Here is a 22,983-nt window from a genome sequence, read left to right as displayed (position 1 = left end):
ACCTGCTTTGTCAGCCAATATACAGTAACTCTCACTTAAACTGGTCCTGGTTAATGTTTTGTTACGTTAGGGTTACCATACATCCGGTTTTTCCCGGACATGTCCGGCTTTTCGGCAATCAAACCCCCGTCCGGGGGGAAATGCCAAAAAGCCGAACATGTCCGGGAAAAATACCGGACAGGCACTTCCTCTCCCGCAGCTGCTCTGCTCTTCCCCTGACTCAGACTTCGGCTCTGTTTAAGAGCCAAGCTGCCCAAGCCAGCGCTCCGGCTTCGGGCAGCCCCCTTGCCTCCGGATCCCAAGCCGCCGGCCTGGCACTTCCCTTCCCGGGCTCCAGCTCCTCTGCTCTGGCGGCGCAGGGTCTGGAGGCCACCTCAATGGAGCTCGGTCCATGGACCACAGTTTGAGAACCTCTGAATTAGAGCAGATGTTCATTTAAAGTTGTGCAATGCTCCCTTATAACGTTGTTTGGTAGCCGCTTGCTTTGTCCACTGCTTGCAGGAAGAGCAGCCGTTGAAGCTGGCTAGTGGGGGCTTGGAACCAGGGTGGACCAGCAGCCCCCTTATCAGTGCATTTGTAAGAGGTTTGAACTAAAAGCAGCATTCTGGGAAGCTGCCAGTACCCTTTCAAGTTTGGTGCTACTCCAGCAAAGGCAACTGGAGGATTGGAAATTAGAGTTAGGGGTGGGTAAAGGTGATTTGGCACTACAGGGTTTGGAGTCAGAAGCAGAGTTAAGAGGCAGGAGCTTGGACTTGGTCCTAAGGGAGTGAAGGAAAAAAGGTTTCAAAGTGAAAAATGGAGGTGCGCGGGGGCAGCTTAACTGCAATGGATACTCCCGGGGGTAATTCTGCGCAGGAACATATTTAACGAGCCCTGCCAATTTCTAATTTTTTGTGCAGAAAAAAGCTTCTGCCAATATGTTGCTGTAGTTCAGCTTTTTGCCCACCGGAGGGTGCTGTGCCACAATAAGCAGAAAATAACTTCTGCACTTCTGCCTTTTGCCCACCAGAGGATGCCAGGTGATAGAACACAGCAGCAGCTCCCGGCCAGCGAGGGAAGAGAGAGAGCTGCCTAGTGGGGGAGGACAGACTGGGGCAGGAGCTCAATGGAGTGGAGGCACAGGGCCATGGGGATGGGGGAGGAGGGCAGAGCTATGTAGGGACAGAAGAGTGGCTGGATGAGGGCACAGAGACACATGGGGACGGAGCAGATGTGCCTGACTGAATGGGAGAGGCTCGGGGTCAGCCGGGGCGGGAAATATGGTTCTGTATTGTAGTTTAAATGAATTATTACTCAGAGTTCTGTATGCCTAGAAAGGAATCTAGCTGTCAAAAAACATTTCCTGAATCTTTTTTGGTGTCTGTATTGTGACAGACATACTTGCTGACAGGTATTTTGAAATAAATGACCAAAAATAATTGAAACTGGTGTGATTATATTGTGTTATTTTGACAAATAAAATATGCAGAATGTTGCAGAATTTTATAATATTGTGAGCAGAATTTTTATTTTTTTGGTGCTGAATTCCCCCAGAGTAAACGGAGAAGGGCACTCCTGGAATCCACTTGGGGTGCAAACAAAAGCAACAAGACACTGGGGAACAAATTCAGGGTTTGCAGGAGCGGCTAGCAACCCCCTCTCTTCTCTCACAGCAAGGATAAAAATCTAGGTGTAAGGAAGGGTTCCTAACTGTTTTAATTGTTAGCCTGTATTTTAAACTAACCGCGGGGGGTTAATTGGTTGCTTTCCACCCCACCCCCATCTCTCCCACTTTTGGTTTTCTGAAGTTTTAATGGAGGGCACTTTGGATACTGAGTGAAAAGGTTTTTTGGAGGAAGCATGACAGAAGTCTGCTGGATTCCATTGAAATTTGTGGAGTAAAAGACCCAGGGGTGACCCTAGAGACAAATGTTTTACTGCCTTTAAAAACAATTCAAGGTAAAGGAAGCACAGGGCGAGGCAGCTGTGTCCCAGGGTGTACTTGGTGGCTAAGTCCTTGCAGGCAAAATGTACCACCTTAATTGAATGCAGAAGTAAGGGAATGAAGATCACTTACAAGTAGCTTTTGCAGAAATTAAAAGGACAGAGTTTGAAGGGAAGTAAAGGGTTGGGAGTTGTGGAAATGCTGAAAGGTAACAGTTGTGTTGAAGATGTTAAAGAGTAACAGGTGTGGTGTTATAAGAAGGGAGTTTGTGGTTTGATGATAAAACTCAGTTATGCAAATGTAAATATACATGCAACTTGGTACAGTCACATGGGGTGGAACCCTGGTAATTAAACAAATTATACCAAGGGGTCAGGTGGCTACTACCACCACTATGTTTTTGTCCCCAGGAGCCTTTACAGCTATTCTGAAGGAAAATGGGCCCTTTTCCCACAGGAATGGGTTGTAAATATAATTTAATCAAAATCCCTGAAGAATTCTAAGGGGTTTCCATTGAAACTTGACTGTGTCCGATTGTACAAGATGGGAATGTAATCTGGGTACAGTTGTGTAAAAATAATGAAAGCAGTGTGAGGGGTGTTGGGCAACAATTAATTGGCGTTGGGGTGTGTGTGTGTGTGTTTGTAATTATGTGAGGTTATAAGGACCTAAACCAGCACTCATGGTTTGTAAAATCCTGTTTGTAGGTTTAAGATAAATTGGGTTGGTTTTGTTCTTTTAAATTAAAAACAAACAAACAACCAAACAACGCCACTAAAACTCCATTTGATTCTCTCATTGCAACACTGACAGAACCTTGTGCTAGACACGGGCAGCTAGTGTGATGTGGTTTTGGTATTTAGCATTTATAGTACCTTTGGGTACTTCCATGTTTTTATAAAGTTTAATATTTTTTTTAAATAAGGCCCAGAGAATGAGGCCCTGGCTGGGGCAGGCAGACCAAGGGAATGGGGAGAAATTCTGGATCCATTTTTTGGTAATAAATAGCAGAAGGTAAGAACTGCAGGAGGGGAACAAAAAGTGAAAAGACAGACAGTGACCTCTGAAGAAAAGGCAGGAGTGGAAGGTACAAAAAAGCAAGGTCAGAAACACTGAACCTTGAGGTGGCTCTGAGTAATCAGACGGTCACAGTGTTAAACCTTGGGAGAAATGCAGTGACTAACCCCGTACCAATGGAGAAAGCGTATAACTGGGGTGCAGGGTTAAGCAGGCTAAATATGGTAATTAAAAACAAATCTCATGTCCAAGGTCTCACGGTGATGCTGTCTCTCAGCTATTACTTGGGAATAAACTTTTGGAACAATTCTTGTTGCTATTCACAGTTGTTGCTGTTGTAAACCTGCCCAGACCCGGCAATGTGAAATGGCAAAAGGAGGAAACACGTGGACAGCAACACCCCTAAGTTGTGGTAATGACCATAGGCATGCGCAACCCATTTCATTAGGATGTGCACCCAGGGAGCCCCGCCCCTGCCCTGCCCTAGTCCCGCCCCCATCCACTCCCTCCTACTTCCTGCCCCCTGACTTCCCCCCTCAAACCTCCAATGCCCCCTGCTCCTTGTTCCCTGACTACCCCTTCCTAGGACCCCTGCCCCTAACTGCCCCCCAGGACTCCACCACCTACCTAAGCCTCCCTGCTCCTTGTCCCCTGATTGCCCCCTAGGATCCTGTCCCCTTCCTGTCCCCGACCCTTATCCACACCCCCGTCCCCAAACAGACCCCCAGGACTCCCACAACTATCCAACCGCTCCCCGCCCCCTGACAGGACCCCCCAGAACTCCTGACTCATCCAAACCCTCCCCCAGCTCCTTATCCCATGAGCACCCCCTCCAGAGACACCCCTCCACTAACTGCCACCCCGGACCCTCCTTGCTCCCTGTCCCCTGACCCCTATCCACCCCCCACCCCCTGACAGACCCCGGGACTCCCATGCCCCATCGAACCCCCTCTGCTCCCTGACTGCCCCATCCAGAGACCCCCCGCCCCTAACCATCCCACCCCCTATCCAACCCCCCTGGCCCCGGACCCCTTACCATGAGATGAGGCTCCTAGCCTCCCCGCGGAGCCAAACACTTTCCCCTGGGAGTGCACAGCCCCGGCACCCAGAGCGCTGCGCGCGCGAAACCATGGCTCCAGGGGAGGGGAGAATGTGGGGGGAGGGCCCGGCGGCTTGCTGCGTTTGGCCAGGCACTCCGGCCCGGGAACGCAGACCCCACAACTTGCCGCACCGGGGAGTGGAGCCATTTGCCCACCCCTGCATTAGGGGTGTGCCTGGGCACACCCGGCACACCCCGTGCGCATGCCTATGGTAATGAGGCAAATGAGGACGTTAAGGATTTGCCCATAGGAAGTTGCACCTCTGATCCCCCCCCGGGAAGTTGGCAGTGTCAGTATGTGGTGTATCGATTGAAAGGGGGGGGGGGGTCCCAACACAGTGAAAAATAGCAAATTGATCAGGAAATATTGCATGGTATTCCCTAGGCTATGCCATGATCAATGACAGTGAGAAACCCAGTCATCAGAACATGTAGCTCGTCACAGAGGGCCCAAAAAACATATAACCCTCTGGGCTCCTGGGATGTTTGGGTTATGGGGTCCCACAATTGGGGTGTGATGTTACCATGGTAATCATAATGGTACCTGCACAGAGGAAAATCCCCGGACGTACAGTTGTCATGTAAACATCACACTGGGCATACACTCTCCCCTGGGACACTAGCTCTATGAGAATTTAACCACTTTGCAGACTGTAACCCTACAGAGAATATGAACGCCAAGATGGGAAAATCTGGATCTAAGCTGGCCACAGCCTAGAGCTGGAAATACCCTCCGATGGGTGAACGTGTGGGAGCCATGGTGGGAGCGGGTGCAACCAGCGCTTTTCAACGTATCTTTCCTGTCCATAACATAGGTGGGTGGCACACCCCAGAGAACGGTGGGTGGACCGGGTACACCCCAGCTGCAGCACATCCAGAGAAGGGTGGAAGCAGTAATTTCAGGGGTGGGTGAGGGGACGCACATGGCTGCTCCAACCATCCCACAAACTGCTTGGCTCTGCCAGTTGCTTAGCAATATTTCTTCAGGCTTCCCCACTGTTTAACACAGCACTCAGTGATCTCAGCTCAGCAATTTTAGCTCTTTTAGTGATTTCAGCTCTTTAGTGATGTCAGCTTGTAGTAGGGGAGCCCCAGTGCTTGTGCACCGTTGACCCAAAGTGAATTCAGCTCAGCAACTTCTAGCTAGACTCCTAATGGAAGCAAATTTAGCTCTGCTATTCAACAGTAGAGAGAAGGGGTAGTGCAATTGGTGTTTCCAGCCCTCAAAAGGGGCCCATACCATCAGGTACACATACCTGTCCCCCACCTCTCTCAATTCACTGGGTTTTGTAATCCATGCCCCTTGTCTAGCGAGTGCTACTTTCTGGTGAGTCCCTCTGTCATACAACAGTTCCACTGGTCTTGATTCACAGAATCAGGGTAACAACACTTCATTCTTCCTGCCCCAATAACAGAGAAACTGGGGATCCCACACCAGCCAAAGTAACCACTTTCAGTTGTTGTTGTCCCAGGCTAGGCGGGGTGGGTGTGCCTATGCAAACAAGATCAGCCCCTGGAGTTCTTTTCCACACTCGCCATAATTCACCACCAGATGTCAGGGTAGAGCTCATCCTGACTCTCCTTACAGGAGTAACGAGAAAGGGAGGAGCTCTCTGGGAAGCACTGGGGGATAAATGGGGTGGATGGAATGGTGTAAAATGGACAATAATTCAGTTAAATAATTGTTTGTCCAGAGAACATATTTGAATGTGTCCCTCCTCAGTGGCCGTGGAGGACAAGAATTAATGGCCCATTGCAAATGGGGGCCATAGAGGTGGTGTATACGGGGCATGGGGTGTTTTGCTGGGAATGTGCACAATACCAGGGGGCACAATTATACCAGCACATGCCCAAGTTACACACATCTACACTCTGCCATCGGGACTTTGGTGCATGAATGGATCTGTGGAACTCATTGCTGTGAATAATCTAACCAGCGCCTACCACCTGATTCGTTACCAAGCGGTCAAGCTGGTTTGGACAATACCCCATTTCTCTGTGAATATCTGGTGGACTCATTGTCATAACTATAAAGGGAAGGGTAACAGCTCTCCTGTGTACAGTACTATAAAATCCCTCCTGGCCAGAGACTCCAAAATCCTTTTACCTGTAAAGGGTTAAGAAGCTCAGGTAACCTGGCTGACACCTGACCCAAAGGACCAATAAGGGGACAAGATACTTTCAAATTTTGGGCGGGGGGGGGGAAGGCTTTTGTTTGTGCTCTTTGTTTGGGAAGTTGTTCGCTCTTGGGACGGAGAGGGACCAGACATCAATCCAGGTTCTCCAAATCTTTCTGAACAAGTCTCTCATATTTCAAACTTGTAAGTAAACAGCCAGGCAGGGCGTGTTAGTTTATCTTTGTTTTCTCAACTTGTAAATGTACCTTTTACTAGGATGTTTACCTCTGTTTGCTGTACTTTGAACCTAAGGCTAGAGGGGATTCCTCTGGGCTCTTTAAGTTTGATTACCCTGTAAAGTTATTTTCCATCCTGATTTTACAGAGATGATTTTTACCTTTTCTTTAATTAAAAGCCTTCTTTTTAAGAACCTGATTGATTTTCCTTGTTTTTAGATCCAAGGGAGTTGGATCTTGATCCACCAGGAGTTGGTGGAAGGGAGGAGGGGGAATGGTTAATTTCTCCTTGTTTTAAGCTCCAAGGGGTTTGGATCTGTGTCCACCAGGGAATTGGTGAAGAGTCTCTCAAGGCTACCCAGGGAAGGGAATTAGCATCGAGAGTGGTGGCAGCGACCAGATCTAAGCTGGTAGTTAAGCTTAGAAGTTTTCATGCAGGCCCCCACATTTGTACCCTAAAGTTCAGAGTGGGGAAGCAGCCTTGACATGGTGGCAGAGCGGTGGGATCATTTTAAACCAAAAGCCAGTAAGATTTTTTTTCTCCTTTCTAGCTGCTTGGAAAGCAGAGCTGAAGGTAGATGCATATCTTATCTCTCCTTGACTGAAGGCAGAGGTGTTAAGTTTTTTTTAACAAGGGTTTTTGTTAAGAGAAGGGTTCAATCAGTGAGCAAACAGCTGGTAAAAGGCATTTACAAGCTGAATTGTTTTTTTTCTTTCTACCTCTCGGGGATAGCTAGTTAGAAAGTCTCTGTTACCTCAGCAGCAGCCTGAGCTGAGTGCATCCCAGTTTCAGTCAACTGCAGAGGGGTGTGGCCCAGCACAAGAAAACAGGAAAATGACTACCAAAGAAGTAGCTAACAAAATAGAACTGGCCAGACTAGAAGCAGAAGAAAATGAAAAAAAACATCAGAGACTGCTTCAATTAAAAAAACTCGAGCAAGAAGCTGAAGAGAAAGCCAAAGAGGAGGCCCACAAGAGAGCTATGGAGCTGAAAGAAAAAGAGATGGAGCAGAGAGAAAGAGAAGAGAAAGCCAAAGAGGAGGCCCATGAAAGAGAAGAAAAAGCCAAAGAGGAGGCCCACAAGAGAGCTATGGAGCTGAGAGAAAAAGAGATGAATGTGGGGATGTATCATCCCTACACCAACCTAATGGAAAGTTCCATAAGGAGGTAAGGGTCACGATGGGACACTTGCAAGGTAATAAATCATGGCCTTATGTAAGGCCCCCCTGGTGGTCTAGGAATTATATAAGATGAGGTAAACAAGGTAATAAATCATGGCCTTATGTAAGGCCCCCTGGTGGTCTAGGGATTATATAAGATGAGGTAAACAAGGTAATAAATCATGGCCTTATGTAAGGCCCCCTGGTGGTCTAGGAATTATATAAGATGAGGTAAACAAGGTAATAAATCATGGCCTTATGTAAGGAACGGTTGAACCAATCGGTGTGGGGCTATACATGTGATAAACACATGATTCTCCTTCTTGTCCAATCCGTAGATGTGTGATTATAGCCTAATTGTGTTATGTAATGTAGAGAAAAACTATAAAAGAAAGCTTGCAATAAACAGAATTCGGATTCAGCTTGCAACCACATTGGTCGTGTGCTTTATCCGCTCCGCATGGGACCTCACAGATGAAGCATGAACTGGAATTAGCACGGGCTAGGCCGGATATACCAGCCAATCCTAACAACCCCTCTCCAGGTACCCCTTCCCATCCCAGAAAATTCCCCACCTACAAGGCAGGCGATGATACTGAGGCCTTCTTAGAAAATTTTGAAAGGGCCTGCCTTGGATACAGCATCGCTGCAGACCAGTACATGGTAGATCTGAGGCCGCAGCTCAGTGGACCCTTAGCAGAGGTGGCGGCTGAAATGCCTAAGGAACACATGAACAGTTATGAACTTTTTAAAAACAAGGCCAGAATCAGAATGGGGCTAATACCTGAGCATGCCCGTCGGCGGTTCAGAGCCCTCAGGTGGAAACCCGATGTATCATTTACCCGACATGCCTACCACATTGGGAAAAATTGGGATGCCTGGATATCAGGAGCAAATGTTAAATCTATGGAAGAGTTGCCCTTCCTAATGCAAATGGAGCAGTTTTTAGAGGGTGTTCCTGAGGAAATAGAAAGGTACATCCTAGATGGGAAGCCCAAAACTGTAACCGAGGCGGGGGAGATTGGAGCCAAATGGGTAGAGGTGGCAGAAAAGAAAAAAACTAGTAGCAGTTGGAGCGAATATCAGAAGGGGCAAGCCGAAACCAAACCTTACCACCGGGGACAACCCAAGGCCCCACCCACATCCCAAGGGAAACCCCAGACGCCTTCTCACCCCACCACACCAGTCTCCACCAACCAACATCGCCCCGGTGATACCTTAGCAGGACGATGTTTTAAATGTAATGAACTGGGACATATAAAGGCTCACTGCCCCAAGAACCGCAACCGATTACAGTTCATTACAGCACAATCACACCAAAGATTCCCAGACCCAGATGCCTCTCTCATACCTTCGGAGTGAAGGGAAACCTTGAGAGTGGGCGGAAAGAAGGTTATCGCTTGGAGGGACACTGGGGCACAAGTGTCAACTATCCACCAATCCCTAGTGGACCCCAAACTCATCAACCCACAGGTTCCAGTGACAATTCAACCCTTCATGTCACAGTCTGTAACCTTGCCTACAGCCAAGTTGCATGTCCAGTACAAGGGCTGGTCAGGAATGTGGACTTTTGCAGTCTATGACAATTATCCCATCCCCATGCTGCTGGGGGAAGACTTGGCCAACCATGTGAAGCTAGTCAAGAGAGTGGGAATAGTCACCTGCAGCCAGGCTAAGCAAGCTTGCACCCCCATCCCTGTTCCTGAGCCGTCCACCAGGGCCCCGTCTGTGTTACCAGAGACCCAGACAAAGGTGGTGGAACCGGATCCCCTGCCAATGACTGCAACAGCCGTAGTGGATCCAATCCCAGAGACCCAGCCAAAGCCAGTCCCAGAACTGGAACTGGCAACACAACCAGCGCCAGAACCATTGCCAGCACTGAGCCCAGCGCTTGCAAACCCATCTACAACTCCAATGCCAGAGGGCACCAGCGAGCCTGACCTGGCGGAAGTAGCAGATAACCCTACCCAAGAGGCTCAGCCAGAGCCTGAAATACAACATAGTGCACCAGCGGACAGCGGTTCACAGTCAATGGAAACAGCCCCAGCACCTGCATCGCTTCCAGAGGGACCAAGCCCCAGTCCACAGTCCAAGGAAGAACTGATGTCTCCAGCATCAAGGGAACAGTTCCAGGCCGAGCAGGAAGCAGATGACAGCCTTCAGAAAGCTTGGGCAGCGGCACGGAGCACCCCACCGCCTCTCAGCTCTTCTAACCGATCCCGGTTTGTTGTAGAACAAGGACTTTTATACAAGGAGACTCTTTCTGGTGGGCACCAGGAAGACTGGCATCCTCAAAGACAGTTGGTAGTTCCCACTAAGTATCGGGTAAAGCTCTTGAGCTTAGCCCATGATCATCCCAGTGGCCATTCTGGGGTGAACAGAACCAAAGACCGGTTGGGGAAGTCCTTCCACTGGGAGGGAATGGGCAAGGACGTTGCTAATTATGTCCGGTCTTGTGAGGTGTGCCAACGAGTGGGAAAGCCCCAAGACCAGGTTAAAGCCCCTCTCCAGCCACTACCCATAATTGAGGTCCCATTTCAGCGAGTAGCTGTGGATATTCTGGGTCCTTTCCAAAAGAAGACCCCCAGAGGAAAGCAGTACATACTGAGTTTCATGGATTTTGCTACCCGATGGCCGGAAGCAGTACCCTTAAGCAACACCAGGGCTAAAAGTGTGTGCCAGGCATTAGCAGACATTTTTGCCAGCGTAGGTTGGCCCTCCGACATCCTTACCGATTCGGGAACTAATTTCCTGGCAGGGACCATGAAAAACCTGTGGGAAGCTCATGGGGTGAATCACTTGGTTGCCACCCCTTACCACCATGAAACCAATAGCCTGGTGGAGAGGTTTAATGGAACTTTGGGGGCCATGATATGTAAATTCGTAAATGAACACTCCAATGATTGGGACCTAGTGTTGCAGCAGTTGTTTTTTGCCTACAGGGCTGTACCACATCCCAGTTTAGGGTTTTCACCATTTGAACTTGTGTATGGCCGCGAGGTTAAGGGGCCATTACAGTTGGTGAAGCAGCAATGGGAGGGGTTTACGCCTTCTCCAGGAACTAACATTCTAGACTTTGTAAGCAACCTATAAAGCACCCTCCGACACTCTTTAGCCCTTGCTAAAGAAAACCTAAAGAATGCTCAGGAAGAGCAAACGGCCTGGTATGATAAACATTCCAGAGAACGGTCCTTCAAAGTAGGAGACCAAGTCATGGTCTTAAAGGCGTCCAGGCCCAGAAAATGGAAGCGTCGTGGGAAGGACCATTCATGGTCCAGGAGCGCCTAGGAGCTGTTAACTATCTCATAGCCTCCCCCACCTCCAACATAAAGCCTAAGGTATACCATGTTAATTCTCTTAAGCCCTTTTATTCCAGAGAATTAAACGTTTGCCAGTTTACAGCCCAGGAAACAGATGACGCGGAGTGGCCTGAAGGTGTCTACTACGAAGGAAAAAGGGATGGTGGCGTGGAAGAGGTGAACCTCTCCGCGACCCTTGGAAGTCTGCAGCGACAGCAGATCAAGGAGCTGTGCACAAGCTTTGCACCAATTTTTTCAGCCACTCCAGGACGGACTGAACGGGCATACCACTCCATTGACACAGGTAATGCTCACCCAATTAGAACCCCACCCTACCAGGAGTCACCTCATGCCCAAACTGCTATACAAAGGGAACAGGACATGCTACAGATGGGTATAATCCGCCCCTCTAATAGTGCATGGGCATCTCCAGTGGTTCTAGTTCCCAAACCAGATGGGGAAATATGCTTTTGCGTGGACTACCGTAAGCTAAATGCTGTAACTCGGTCCTGACAACTATCCAATGCCACGCACAGATGAGCTATTGGAGAAATTGGGACATGGCCAATTCATCTCTACTTTAGACTTAACCAAAGGGTACTGGCAAGTACCACTAGATGAACCCGCTAAGGAAAGGTCAGCCTTCGTCACCCAGGCAGGGGTGTATGAATTCAATCTACTCCCTTTCGGGTTGCGAAATGCACCCACCACCTTCCAAAGACCTGTAGATGGTCTCCTAGCGGGATTGGGAGAATCTGCAGTTGCCTACCTCGATGATGTGCCATTTTTTCTGATTCATGGAGAGAACACCTGGAGCACCTGGAAAAAGTCTTCGAGCGCATCCGGCAGGCAGGACTAACTGTTAAGGCTAAAAAGTGTCAAATAGGCCAAAACAGAGTAACTTACCTGGGGCACTAGGTGGGTCAAGGAACTACAAATCCCCTACAGGCCAAAGTGGATGCTATCCAAAAGTGGCCGGTTCTAAAGTCAAAGAAACAGGTCCAATCCTTCTTAGGCTTGGCCAGATATTATAGGCAATTTGTACCACACTACAGCCAAATCGCCGCCCCGCTGACAGACCTAACCAGAAAGAAACAGCCAAATGCAGTTCAGTGGACTGATGAGTGTCAAAAGGCCTTTAACCAGCTTAAGGCGACACTCATGTCTGACCCTGTGCTAAGGGCCCCAGACTTTGACAAACCGTTCCTAGTAACCACAGATACGTCCAAGCGGGGCGTGGGAGCAGTTTTAATGCAGGAAGGACCGGATCAAGAATTCCATCCTGTCGTGTTTCTCAGCAAGAAACTGTCTGAGAGGGAAAGCCACTGGTCAATCAGTGAAAAGGAATGCTACGCCATTGTGTACGCGCTGGAAAAGCTACGCCCATGTTTGGGGATGGCGTTTCCAACTACAAACAGACCATGCTGCGCTACAGTGGCTTCATACCGCCCAGGGGAATAACAAAAAACTTCTTTGGTGGAGTTTAGCTCTCCAAGATTTTGATTTTGAAACACAACACATTTCAGGGGCTTCTAACAAAGTGGCTGATGCACTCTCCCGGGAAAGTTTCCCAGAATCAACTGGTTAAAAATTGTTCTTGGAATGTGGAACATATTGTTAGTTTTTATATAATCAGTAGTATGTCTAAAGGTGCATGTGTCTTATTAACTCTGTTTTCTCCTAGAGCTCCAGGAAGAAATCACAGCCAGTGTGGAACCGGCTGTCCAACTCTATCTCTGATTTGGGGGGCGTGTCATAACTATAAAGGGAAGGGTAACAACTCTCCTGTGTACAGTACTATAAAATCCCTCCTGGCCAGAGATTCCAAAATCCTTTTACCTGTAAAGGGTTAAGAAGCTCAGGTAACCTGGCTGACACCTGACCCAAAGGACCAATAAGGAGACAAGATACTTTCAAATCTTGGTGGGGGGAAGGCTTTTGTTTGTGCTCTTTGTTTGGGAAGTTGTTCACTCTTGGGACTGAGAGGGACCAGACATCAATCCAGGTTCTCCACATCTTTCTGAACAAGTCTCTCATATTTCAAACTTATAAGTAAACAGCCAGGCAAGGCGTGTTAGTTTATCTTTGTTTTCTCAACTTGTAAATGTACCTTTTACTAGGATGTTTACCTCTGTTTGCTGTACATTGAACCTAAGGCTAGAGGGGATTCCTCTGGGCTCTTTAAGTTTGATTATCCTGTAAAGTTATTTTTCATCCTGATTTTACAGAGATGATTTTTACCTTTTTCTTTAATTAAAAGCCTTCTTTTTAAGAACCTGATTGATTTTCCTTGTTTTTAGATCCAAAGGGGTTAGATCTTGATCCACCAGGAGTTGGTGGAAGGGAGGAGGGGGAATGGTTAATTTCTCCTTGTTTTAAGCTCCAAGGGGTTTGGATCTGTATTCGCCAGGGAATTGGTGAAGAGTCTCTCAAGGGTACCCAGGGAAGGGAATTAGCATCGAGAGTGGTGGCAGTGGACCAGATCTAAGCTGGTAGTTAAGCATAGAAGTTTTCATGCAGGCCCCCACATTTGTATCCTGAAGTTCAGAGTTGGGAAGCAGCCTTGACACTCATAATATGGACAAGAGCACATGAACAGGACAGGGGCAGCTCGATGCAACTGTCAACAACTGGACACATTTAAAATATATTCTCCAGAATGGTGTGAATAGGATTTTAACCCTGTTAGAGGAGGAGAAGCAGTGTTTCTGGTGGTGGCCTGGATGTTGGACTATATTACGATGGTCAGGGCTCACAGTATTACTGTGGATTATCCTGGCTATTGGCCTTTATTAAGTCTACTATTCCCAGACACCATCCGATGGTCCAAGGACATCTACACCGAACACATCATCAGCCACCAACAGTACCCTGAGCCCGAGCGACATCGTGCATCGACTACGAGAAAGGGACCAAAAGACTTTGTCCATTGGACCATATGAACTGGAACCATAAACTCCCTGAACGTCAAATCTCACCAAATGAGGGTCAATCCATCCTCCTCATCGTATCCACTCATTATACACCACACCCGATCGTAGCCATTCTATGAACAACAAACCCTCATCTCTCAATGTCTGTACTTTGACCCGTTAACCTTTTACCCCCAGTCGGGAATATTGCAGTTTACGTTTTCCTTATGCCACCTGATATTAAACTGAACTTCGCAGCCCTTGATAAGCTGTACGTTATTCCCTGATAACCAAAACCTTCGACGCTTAAACTCTGTACCGTTTTTTTTTAATTTAAACATCATCTTAATATAATCTTGCAATGTATACTGCAGTGGTGCAGGGGGACAACCACTGATTGTCACATATGAGTAATGTAAGAGGCCCTCCACCGAAGCGTAACAGATAACCCAGACCCAACCTGCTCGGGCGCATCACTATGGGGAGTCTGACACACTGATTGGAATATACTCGCAGTACTTCCGTACGAGGGAAGGTGCAGGGCACTATATTGCCCAGGGGGCAGTGGGGCAAACAGAGCACTAACACATTGCATCTTTTAGAGTAGCAGCCGTGTTAGTCTGTATCCGCAAAAAGAAGAACAGGAGGACTTGTGGCACCTTAGAGACTAACAAATTTATTAGAGCATAAGCTTTCGTGGACTACAGCCCACTTCTTCGGGTGCAGCGGGTTCCCACGGGCATGTCCTTCACCAACATCTATACCACCCTGAGCGGGCAGAACCGGCTCTACGACTACAGCCAGCGCTTCGTGCTGGGCATGGGCAGCAGCTCCATCGAGCTGTGCAAGCGGGAGTTCCAGCGGGGCTCCATGAGCGACAGCAGCTCCTTCCTCGATACGCAGTGCGACAGCAGCGTCAGCAGCAGCGGCAAGCAGGACGGCTACGTCCAGTTCGACAAGGCCAGCAAGGCCTCGGCCTCCTCCTCCCACCACTCACAGTCCTCGTCCCAGAACTCAGACCCCAGCCGGCCCCTGCAGAGGAGAATGCAGACGCACGTGTGAGCGGCTGGCATGTGGCCAGCAGTGTGGGGTGGGCGGGGACGGATGGCCAGGGGCCGAGGCATTGGACGCTGGAGAGCCCCCAGCAGCTGGGAGCTGCAGAAGTGATCTTGGCCCAAGCTTTATTCTGGTTCTAATGAGTTTATTTTCCAAAGCACTTTCGTCCACAGTAAAACGACACCCCCTGGCTCCAGTGGGGTACCTGGCGCTATCAAGATATTTGCCGCCATATGTCTGATGCTTTTCCCGGGACCCCTGGGAAGTGAGTCCCAGAAGAAAAGAAAGAAAAGAGGGGGAGTGTTAGGAGTATTCGTGTCAATGTAGGATCCAGGTCTATAGTTTTGCCTGAGATAGGACTTTGAGTTCTGCTTGCCTTGGATATAAAGGCGAGTCTCATCTTACGCTGGGGTTACGTTCCGCTGTCAGCGCGTAAAGCGAAAATCGCGTATAGTCAAAATTACATTGAGTGTAATGGCAGGCGGAATCGCCCACACTACAGGTACAGTATTTAAATCGTTATTTTTCTCTTTTTTTTTGTTCTTTTTGGTTTTTGCCAACCGCGCAAAGCTGAATTTGCGCATGTTAAATGCACATAAGATGAGACTCGCCTATAGCTACAGTTCTAGTAATATGTGTGAATAAAGCCAGACACTGTAAGTGTTCCTTTTGCCTAAACCCAATGGGTTTGTTAGTATAATGGGAATGCATAAGAGCAGTTAAAGTGTTACTGGGCATGGTGGGACTGTATAGACGAGGGCACACTTGAAGACTGCCTCAGCTCCTTATCTCAAGGCGAGGTCAAACAACCAGTTAGGAGGGGCAAGGGGGGCTGGGGCAGGAGGCATACGAAACACTAAAGGCAGAGAAAGGCCTGGCCTTGGCCAGAGCACAACCTCAGTCCTTACCCCTCCCAGGGGGCACCAAAGGGGTGGGACGAAGACCCCAACTCACGACCAGTGGCGTGGCCAGGTTCTAAGAGCAGGGGGAGGAAACATTAAAAAGGAACCCCCCCTTTGGCTCCTCCTCTGGCCACGCCCCATATGGCTCCTCCTCCAGCCACTTTGCCCCCCCCCGGCTCCTCCGACCACGCTGCGGCTATGCTGCACCCCCACTTCAAGCCTGGTGTGTGGCAGCCCCCTCAGTTCCAGCCCCATGTGTGTGCAGGGAACAGAGGGGATTACAGCCTAGATCGGGGTTACAGGGCCCGGCTCTGCTCTCACTCCCACACCAGACCCTGGGCACCCGACACAGCTGGGAAGAGTGAATGGCACTGGCTCTGCGCAGGTCCAAGGTTGCTGAAAGGGGAGGAGAGTGCCTGGACCTGTCACACAACTCCACAGAGGGCTCCCACCAAGGCACAGGACTGTTCTCCCTGCTGCAGACACCAGCACAGGCCCTTGAGTCGTTCCGGGAATCAGCTCAACTGGTGCCAAGGTGCAGCTGGCTCTGGGGTGGGACAGCCAAGTAATAGCCTCACCCTGCTCCCTGCAGAGCTGAGCCTCCCATTGCCAGGCTGAGGCGCTGGAGACGACTGACTTTCAGGAGAGAGGACCCCCACACCGCTCCCTGCAGCACAGCTCCCCTAGTAGCGCATAGGGACCAACACTGACGCCGGGAGGTCTGTCTCTGTCCCTGCCCTGCCATGGCGTGTGAATACTTCACCCACAAGGGGGTACTGTTCCCATGCCTGGTTTACTCCCCCAAGGAGCTGAGCTACGTGGAGAACGAATTCCAGGTGCGGGACGATGACATCTTCAACATCGCCTACCCCAAGTCAGGTAGGGGAGAGAGGCTGTGTGTGTGTAGGGGGCTCCTGACACACACATGGACATTAGATAGAAACACCAAACCTGTCACATGACCTGATTTCCTAGATGCCAGACCCCGGGCACACACACACGCCCAGCCCAGGGTGAGACAAAGCAGGCTGCTCCCTGGGGGCCCAACTCGCCCACCTGGTGCTAGGCTGGCTCTCTGCAGACACATTGTGATCACAGTCTTTCTCCAGAGCCACCGGCAGGGTCAGGAGACCCCTGGCACAGCAAAATGAGAGCTTCTGATTTTAGCACTGTCAATGCACCTCAGCTGATGGGGGCTGGGAGCCAGGACTCCTGGGTTCTCTGCCCGGATCTGGGAGCAGAGGGGGACCTAGCAGGTTGAGGGCTTGTTTCAGGCCCATTAACCCTTTCACCCCCAGGCACTAACTGGATGCTGGAGATCCTGAGTCTGATCCGTTGTGACGGGGACCCCGGCTGGGTGCGCAGCGTGCTGAACTGGGAGCGGGCGCCCTGGGTGGAGAGCCAGCTGGGGCTGGAGGCTGCCCTGAAATACCCCCCACCCCGGCTGCTCTCCTCCCACCTCCCCGTCCAGCTCTTCCCCAAGTTCCTGCAGCGCTCCAAGGCCAAGGTGAGAGGCGGGAGAGCAGGGGCTGCGGGTCGGGATTGAGGGGCACCGACAGGGCTGTGCGTCAGGAGAGGGGTGAATCCAGGGCTGCTGCTGGGTGTGAGTTACAGCAATGTGGGCGTGCGGAAGAGCAGCCAGTGGGGTGCGACGAATCCTTCTCCCTGCACAGAGGGTGGGGAGGTGACGGCCCGGGGTGGGTGGCTAATCGCTGGGTCCATTTGTCATCCCCCTCCCCCGATTGGTAGTGACCCCCTTCCCCTCCCCCCAGATCATCTACACCCTGCGCTGCCCCAAGGACGTCCTGGTCTCACTGTACCACTTCTCCAAGGTTCTGTGTCTCTTCAAGGACCCTGGTTCACTGGACTCCTTCCTCGAGGACTTTCTGAGCGGGAATGGTGAGCAGCACCCCGGGACCCTCGGGGGCCCTGCTGCAGTTAGGAAAACGCAGGCAGCCTTCTCCCGCCCGATGCCTGGTCTCCCAGCCACTCACTGATGGGATCCAGTTTGTGCATCCCCAGCCAGCTCTGAGCTGCCCTTTGCCCATTGTCCAGCACAGCTTAATAAGCTGCTGTGTGTGGCTTAATAGGCTGCTGCATGGCTGTCCGGCCGCGCACCATGGAGGGTGTAATGCTGCGGTTCTGGCGGGACCCAACGGAGAGTGCCAATTTAGAACAAATTGCTCCAACAGGGCAGTTACAGCCCTAGGCTGGGGTTTTTCCACCTCTAAGGCAAACCAAACCAGCCAGACAAAGAGGACTTTGGTCTCACCCCACTGGCTAACCACAAGTCACACAAGCAATTCCCTTAGACACTCCAGTTTCCCCGTATCACCACCAGTGTCTCTCGTTATGGGGGACAAATGGTTATGAAAACCAATACCTCAGTAAAAGAGAAAAGGTTCTGCTGATCCCATTGGACTAAGCCCCAGACCCAGGTCAATATACAAATCAGATCTTACCCACAAATCATGCTGTTGCCAATCCTTTAGAATCTAAAATCTAAAGGTTTATTCATAAAAGGAATAAGATAGAGATGAGAGCTAGAATTGGTTAAATGGAATCAATTACATACAGTAATGGCAAAGTTCTTGGTTCAGGCTTGTAGCAGTGATGGAATAAACTGCAGGCTCAAACCAAGTCTCTGGAACATCGCTCGCTGGGATGGGTCATCAGTCCTTTGTGTAGAGCTTCCATTCATAGCAAAGTCCCTCCAGAGGTAAGAAGCAGGATTGAAGACAAGATGGAGGAGAGGCATCAGCCTTTTATGTCCTTTCCAGGTGTAAGAACACCTCTTTGTCCTTACTGTGGAAAATTACAGCAAAATGGAGTCTGGAGTCACATGGGCCAGTCCCTGCATACTTTGCTGATTTGCAAGGTGTATCTGCCTTCTCTCAATGGGTCCATTGTATAGCTGATGGTCCTTAATGGGCATCAAGCAGGCTAGGCAGAGCTAATACCAACTTGTCTGGGTTGTCTCCCAGCAGCATAGCATAAGTTTGAAATACAGACAGTACAGAGCCAATATTTATAACTTCAACTCCAAAATTGATACACACATCTAGACAGCATAATCATAACCAGCAAACCATACCCTTGTCTTAGACACCTCATTTGACCCCCTTTATACAAGATTTGGTGCCACTACAGGACTTTGGTTGCAGCCATGTTCTATACGTTCCCAGATAATATCAATAACGTCACAGAGGGGACTTAGGTGGAAGTAGTGCTTGTTTTGTGCCACGGCCCCGGGACCTCTGGGCCTGGCAGTTCAGAGCCCCAGCACCTCTGGGCCTGGCAGTTCAGAGCCCCGGCACCTCTGGGCCTGGCAGTTCAGAGCTCTGGCACCTCTGGGCTGGCTGCATCACTTATAAATGTAAAAAAATTGCTTGAGCCCTGACACCACTTTAATTATAAATTAAACAGTGGGTGGAGGGGCCGGAGGGGGGGGCAGCTCTGGGGTCACCGTGCCACTCTCTCCTGCACAGTGGTCTACAGCTCCTGGTTCGACCACGTCACCGGCTGGATGGGGCTGAAGGGCAACGAGAACTTCTTCTCCATCACCTACGAGGAGCTGCAGGAGGTAGGGAAACTCCGCCCTTGGGTCACGCCCACACATAACTCCACCCCTGGGGTCACGCCCACACATAGTCCCGCTCCTGAGACCTCATCCACACATAACTCCACCCCTGGGGTCACGCCCACACATAGCCCCGCCCCTGAGACCTCATCCACACATAACTCCATCCCTGGTGCCATGCCGACAAATAGCCCCGCTCCTGAGACCTCATCCACACATAACTCCACCCCTGGGGTCACGCCCACACATAGTCCCGCCCCTGAGACCTCATCCACACATAACTCCACCCCTGGGGTCACGCCCACACATAGTCCGGCTCCTGAGACCTCATCCACATATTACTCCATCCCTGGTGCCACGCCGACAAATAGCCCCGCCACCTGGTGACTCCCCCACACAAAGCCCCGCCCCTGAGCCATGCCCACATGTAACCCTGCCCGAGCCACCCCCACACGTAATCCCGCCATAGAGCCATCCCCACACGTAACCCCGCCCCTGAGCCACCCCCACATATAGCCCCGTTCCTGAGCCATCCCCACATGTAACCCCGCCCCTAGAGCCATCCGCACACGTAACCCCGCCCCTAGAGCCATCCCCACATATAACCCTGCCCCTGAGCCATCCCCACATATAACCCCGCCCCGAGCCATCCCCACATATAACCCCGCTCCTGAGCCATCCCCACATGTAACCCAGCCCCTGAGCCATCCCCACATATAATCCTGCCCCTGAGCCATCCCACATGTAACCCCGCCCCTGAGCCATCCCCACACATAGCCCCGCCCCAGGCCCCCATCCAGGTGGTGTTCTAGGGTGTTCTCAGCCCCAGCTCCCCAGGCCTCGGCGTCCATGTCCCGGATGTTGGCTCCTCCCGGCCTTTGCATTCCTCTGCCCCTGGCCTGGAACAGGGTCTGACCTCAGGTGGCCAACGTGGCTCACGGCCAAGGCCCTCTGCCTTTGAAGGGGTCTCTTCCTCAGCACCTAGGGGGGAGCAGGACCCTGCGGGGGGAGGGAACTGAGGCACATGTGGACCATAAAATTGTCACCCTAGAATCACCCTCTTCATGGCAGTGGGTGTCTTCCCCCAGGATCTGCGGGGCAGCGTGCGGAGAATCTGCCACTTCCTGGGGAAGGAGCTGAGTGAAGAGCAAGTGGCCGCGGTGGTGGAGAACGCCTCCTTCCAGAGCATGAAGGGGAACAAAATGTCCAACTACTCGCAGCTGAGTGACGAGTACATGGACCACCAGAACGGGGAGTTCCTGAGGAAAGGTGAGTCCAGGCCTGGGGTCAGGGCCGGCTTTAGCAAGTGCGGGGCCCGATTCGTGGGGCTTATACTCAGCGGGCAGCGCTCTGACTCTTCGATGCACTTTGCATTGCCACGCCCCGGCCCGGGGAGTGGGGCCACAGGCTTGCCGCCCTCTGGCTGGGCATGGGGTCCTCTTATGCGCGGGGCCCGATTCCGGGGAATCGGCCTAAAGCCGGCCCTGCCTGGGTTAGCCGGGGGCTGCGAGTTGGGACTGAAGTGCACCAGCAGAGCTGCATGAGGCAGGGCTGGGGAGCTGGGGGCTTTAAGTCAGGAGTGAGGGGCATGGGCAGAGGTTGCGGGGGCAGGGCTGGGGAGCAGGGGCTGTGGGCTGGGAGTGAGGGGAATGGGCAGAGCTCGTGGAGGCAGGGCTGGGGAGCAGAGGCTGTGGGTTGGGAGTGACGGGCATGGGCAGAGGTTGCGGGGGCAGGGCTGGGGAGCAGGGGCTGTGGGCTGGGAGTGAGGGGCATGGGCAGAGGTTGCGGGGGCAGGGCTGGGGAGCAGGGGCTGTGGGTTGGGAGTGAGGGGAATGGGCAGAGCTCGTGGAGGCAGGGCTGGGGAGCAGAGGCTGTGGGTTGGGAGTGAGGGCCATGGGCAGAGGTTGCGGGGGCAGGGCTGGGGAGCAGGGGCTGTGGGTTGGGAGTGAGGGGCATGGGCAGAGGTTGCGGGGGCAGGGCTGGGGAGCAGGGGCTGTGGGTTGGGAGTGAGGGGCATTGGCAGAGCTTGTGGGGGCAGGGCTGGGGAGTAGAGGCTGTGGGTTGGGAGTGAGGGGCATGGGCAGAGGTTGCGGGGGCAGGGCTGGGGAGCAGGGGCTGTGGGTTGGGAGTGAGGGGTATGGGCAGAGGTTGCGGGGGCAGGGCTGGGGAGTAGAGGCTGTGGGTTGGGAGTGAGGGGCATGGGCAGAGGTTGCGGGGGCAGGGCTGGGGAGCAGAGGCTGTAGGTTGGGAGTGAGGGGCATGGGCATAGGTTGCGGGGGCAGGGCTGGGGACCAGGGGCTGTGGGTTGGGAGTGAGGGGCATGGGCAGAGCTTGCGGGGGCAGGGCTGGGGAGCAGAGGCTGTGGGTTGGGAGTGAGGGGAATGGGCAGAGGTTGCGGGGGCAGGGCTGGGGACCAGGGGCTGTGGGTTGGGAGTGAGGGGCGTGGGCAGAGATTGCGGGGGCAGGGCTGGGGAGCAGGGGCTGTGGGTTGGGAGTGAGGGGCATGGGCAGAGGTTGCGGGGGCAAGGCTGGGGAGCAGAGGCTGTGGGTTGGGATTGAGGGGCATGGGCAGAGGTTGCAGGGGCAGGGCTGGGGAGCAGGGGCTGTGGGTTGGGATTGAGGGGCATGGGCAGAGGTTGCGGGGGCAGGGCTGGGGAGCAGAGGCTGTGGGTTGGGATTGAGAGGCATGGGCAGAGGTTGCGGGGGCAGGGCTGGGGAGCAGGGGCTGTGGGTTGGGTGTGAGGGGCACCCTAGACCAGACAGCACCCCTCCCCCTGCCCCGGCCTCACCACTAACCGGCCCCAGTCTTACCTCCCCCCCTCCCCCCCTGCCGCGCTGTGGGGGCTGCACTGCCGCCCCTTCCCCTCCCGGCAGAGCCCACCCCGGCTTAGGAAGCTTCCTCCTCCTCATCCCCGGAGAGCCAGGCAGCTGCCTGCAGCCCCGGAGTGAGCGAGCCGGGCTGGGAATGGAGGAGGGCGGTGCGGAGCCCAGAGCTAGCCGGCGGCCGCATGCAAAACCCGGCTCCAGATTTAGAGTCCGGAGCCCAGCGCAGGCTGTGTGGAAAGGCGCAGCTTTTGCAAAATGTGCTCAGGGGGGAGCAGCCTCTTCCCCTGCACCCCCCTAGCTACGCTACTGAGTCCATGTCCCCTGTGGTTTGCAGGGATCTGCGGTGACTGGAGGAACCATCTCTCGGAGGCACAGAGCCAACGATTTGACACCGTTTACCGGGAGCGGATGCAGGGTCTGGGCATGACCTTCCCCTGGGACTGACGGCCCCGCGCCCGCCACATCTGCACCCGCAATACACCTGCCCTGTGCCACCCACGTGCTGCTGCTCTTCCTGTGCCCTGGGAGATGCCCCCTGGGGCAGCGTCTCTAGAGCATCAGGAATAGGCAGAGCTGGGCTGGGCATGTGTCCAGGCGAGGTCAGTGAGCGCGTGCACACACAGGGCAGGGCTCAGCTGAGGTGTATTTAAAATCTGTCCATTGCAGGGTGTTCCTGGTCCTGCTTGCATGCAGGGGCTCTGCAGGGAAATGTGAAATTCTGCACAGAGCCAGCCCAGAGCACGGCGCGGGAGATGGGCCTCTGTGCGGGGAGCAGCCTGTTCTGTCTCTCTCGAGTTTGGGTTCCTGTGCTTCAGGGCTCTGGATTCTAAGAAATAAAATCAGGTGATGTGGCAA

At 52.4% G+C, this 22,983-nt stretch overlaps 1 protein-coding gene across 5 annotated transcripts in view; it reads left to right on the top strand.

Annotated features, from left to right (window-relative positions):
• Window positions 1-22,983, top strand: part of LOC135976864 (sulfotransferase 2B1-like) — a 24,199-nt gene extending 1,216 nt beyond the window's left edge. The window contains exons 1-7 of one of the 5 annotated variants that reach the window (XM_065574547.1): window positions 3,335-3,353; window positions 16,529-16,601; window positions 17,021-17,229; window positions 17,495-17,621; window positions 19,211-19,305; window positions 20,391-20,571; window positions 22,463-22,983. In XM_065574547.1, the coding sequence (XP_065430619.1) occupies window positions 17,032-17,229; window positions 17,495-17,621; window positions 19,211-19,305; window positions 20,391-20,571; window positions 22,463-22,572 (711 nt within the window). In that variant the 5' untranslated portion in view covers window positions 3,335-3,353; window positions 16,529-16,601; window positions 17,021-17,031 and the 3' untranslated portion in view covers window positions 22,573-22,983. Of the gene's footprint in view, window positions 1-3,267; window positions 3,354-16,463; window positions 16,602-17,020; window positions 17,230-17,494; window positions 17,622-19,210; window positions 19,306-20,390; window positions 20,572-22,462 lie in introns of those variants that run through there. The other 4 variants (XM_065574545.1, XM_065574546.1, XM_065574544.1 and 1 more) reach the window with 4 other exon arrangements.

This window comes from Chrysemys picta, chromosome 20 (assembly GCF_011386835.1).
Source record: "Chrysemys picta bellii isolate R12L10 chromosome 20, ASM1138683v2, whole genome shotgun sequence".
In the NCBI taxonomy this organism is placed as follows: Eukaryota; Metazoa; Chordata; order Testudines; family Emydidae; genus Chrysemys; species Chrysemys picta.
This window is presented reverse-complemented; position numbering and strand designations above follow the sequence as displayed.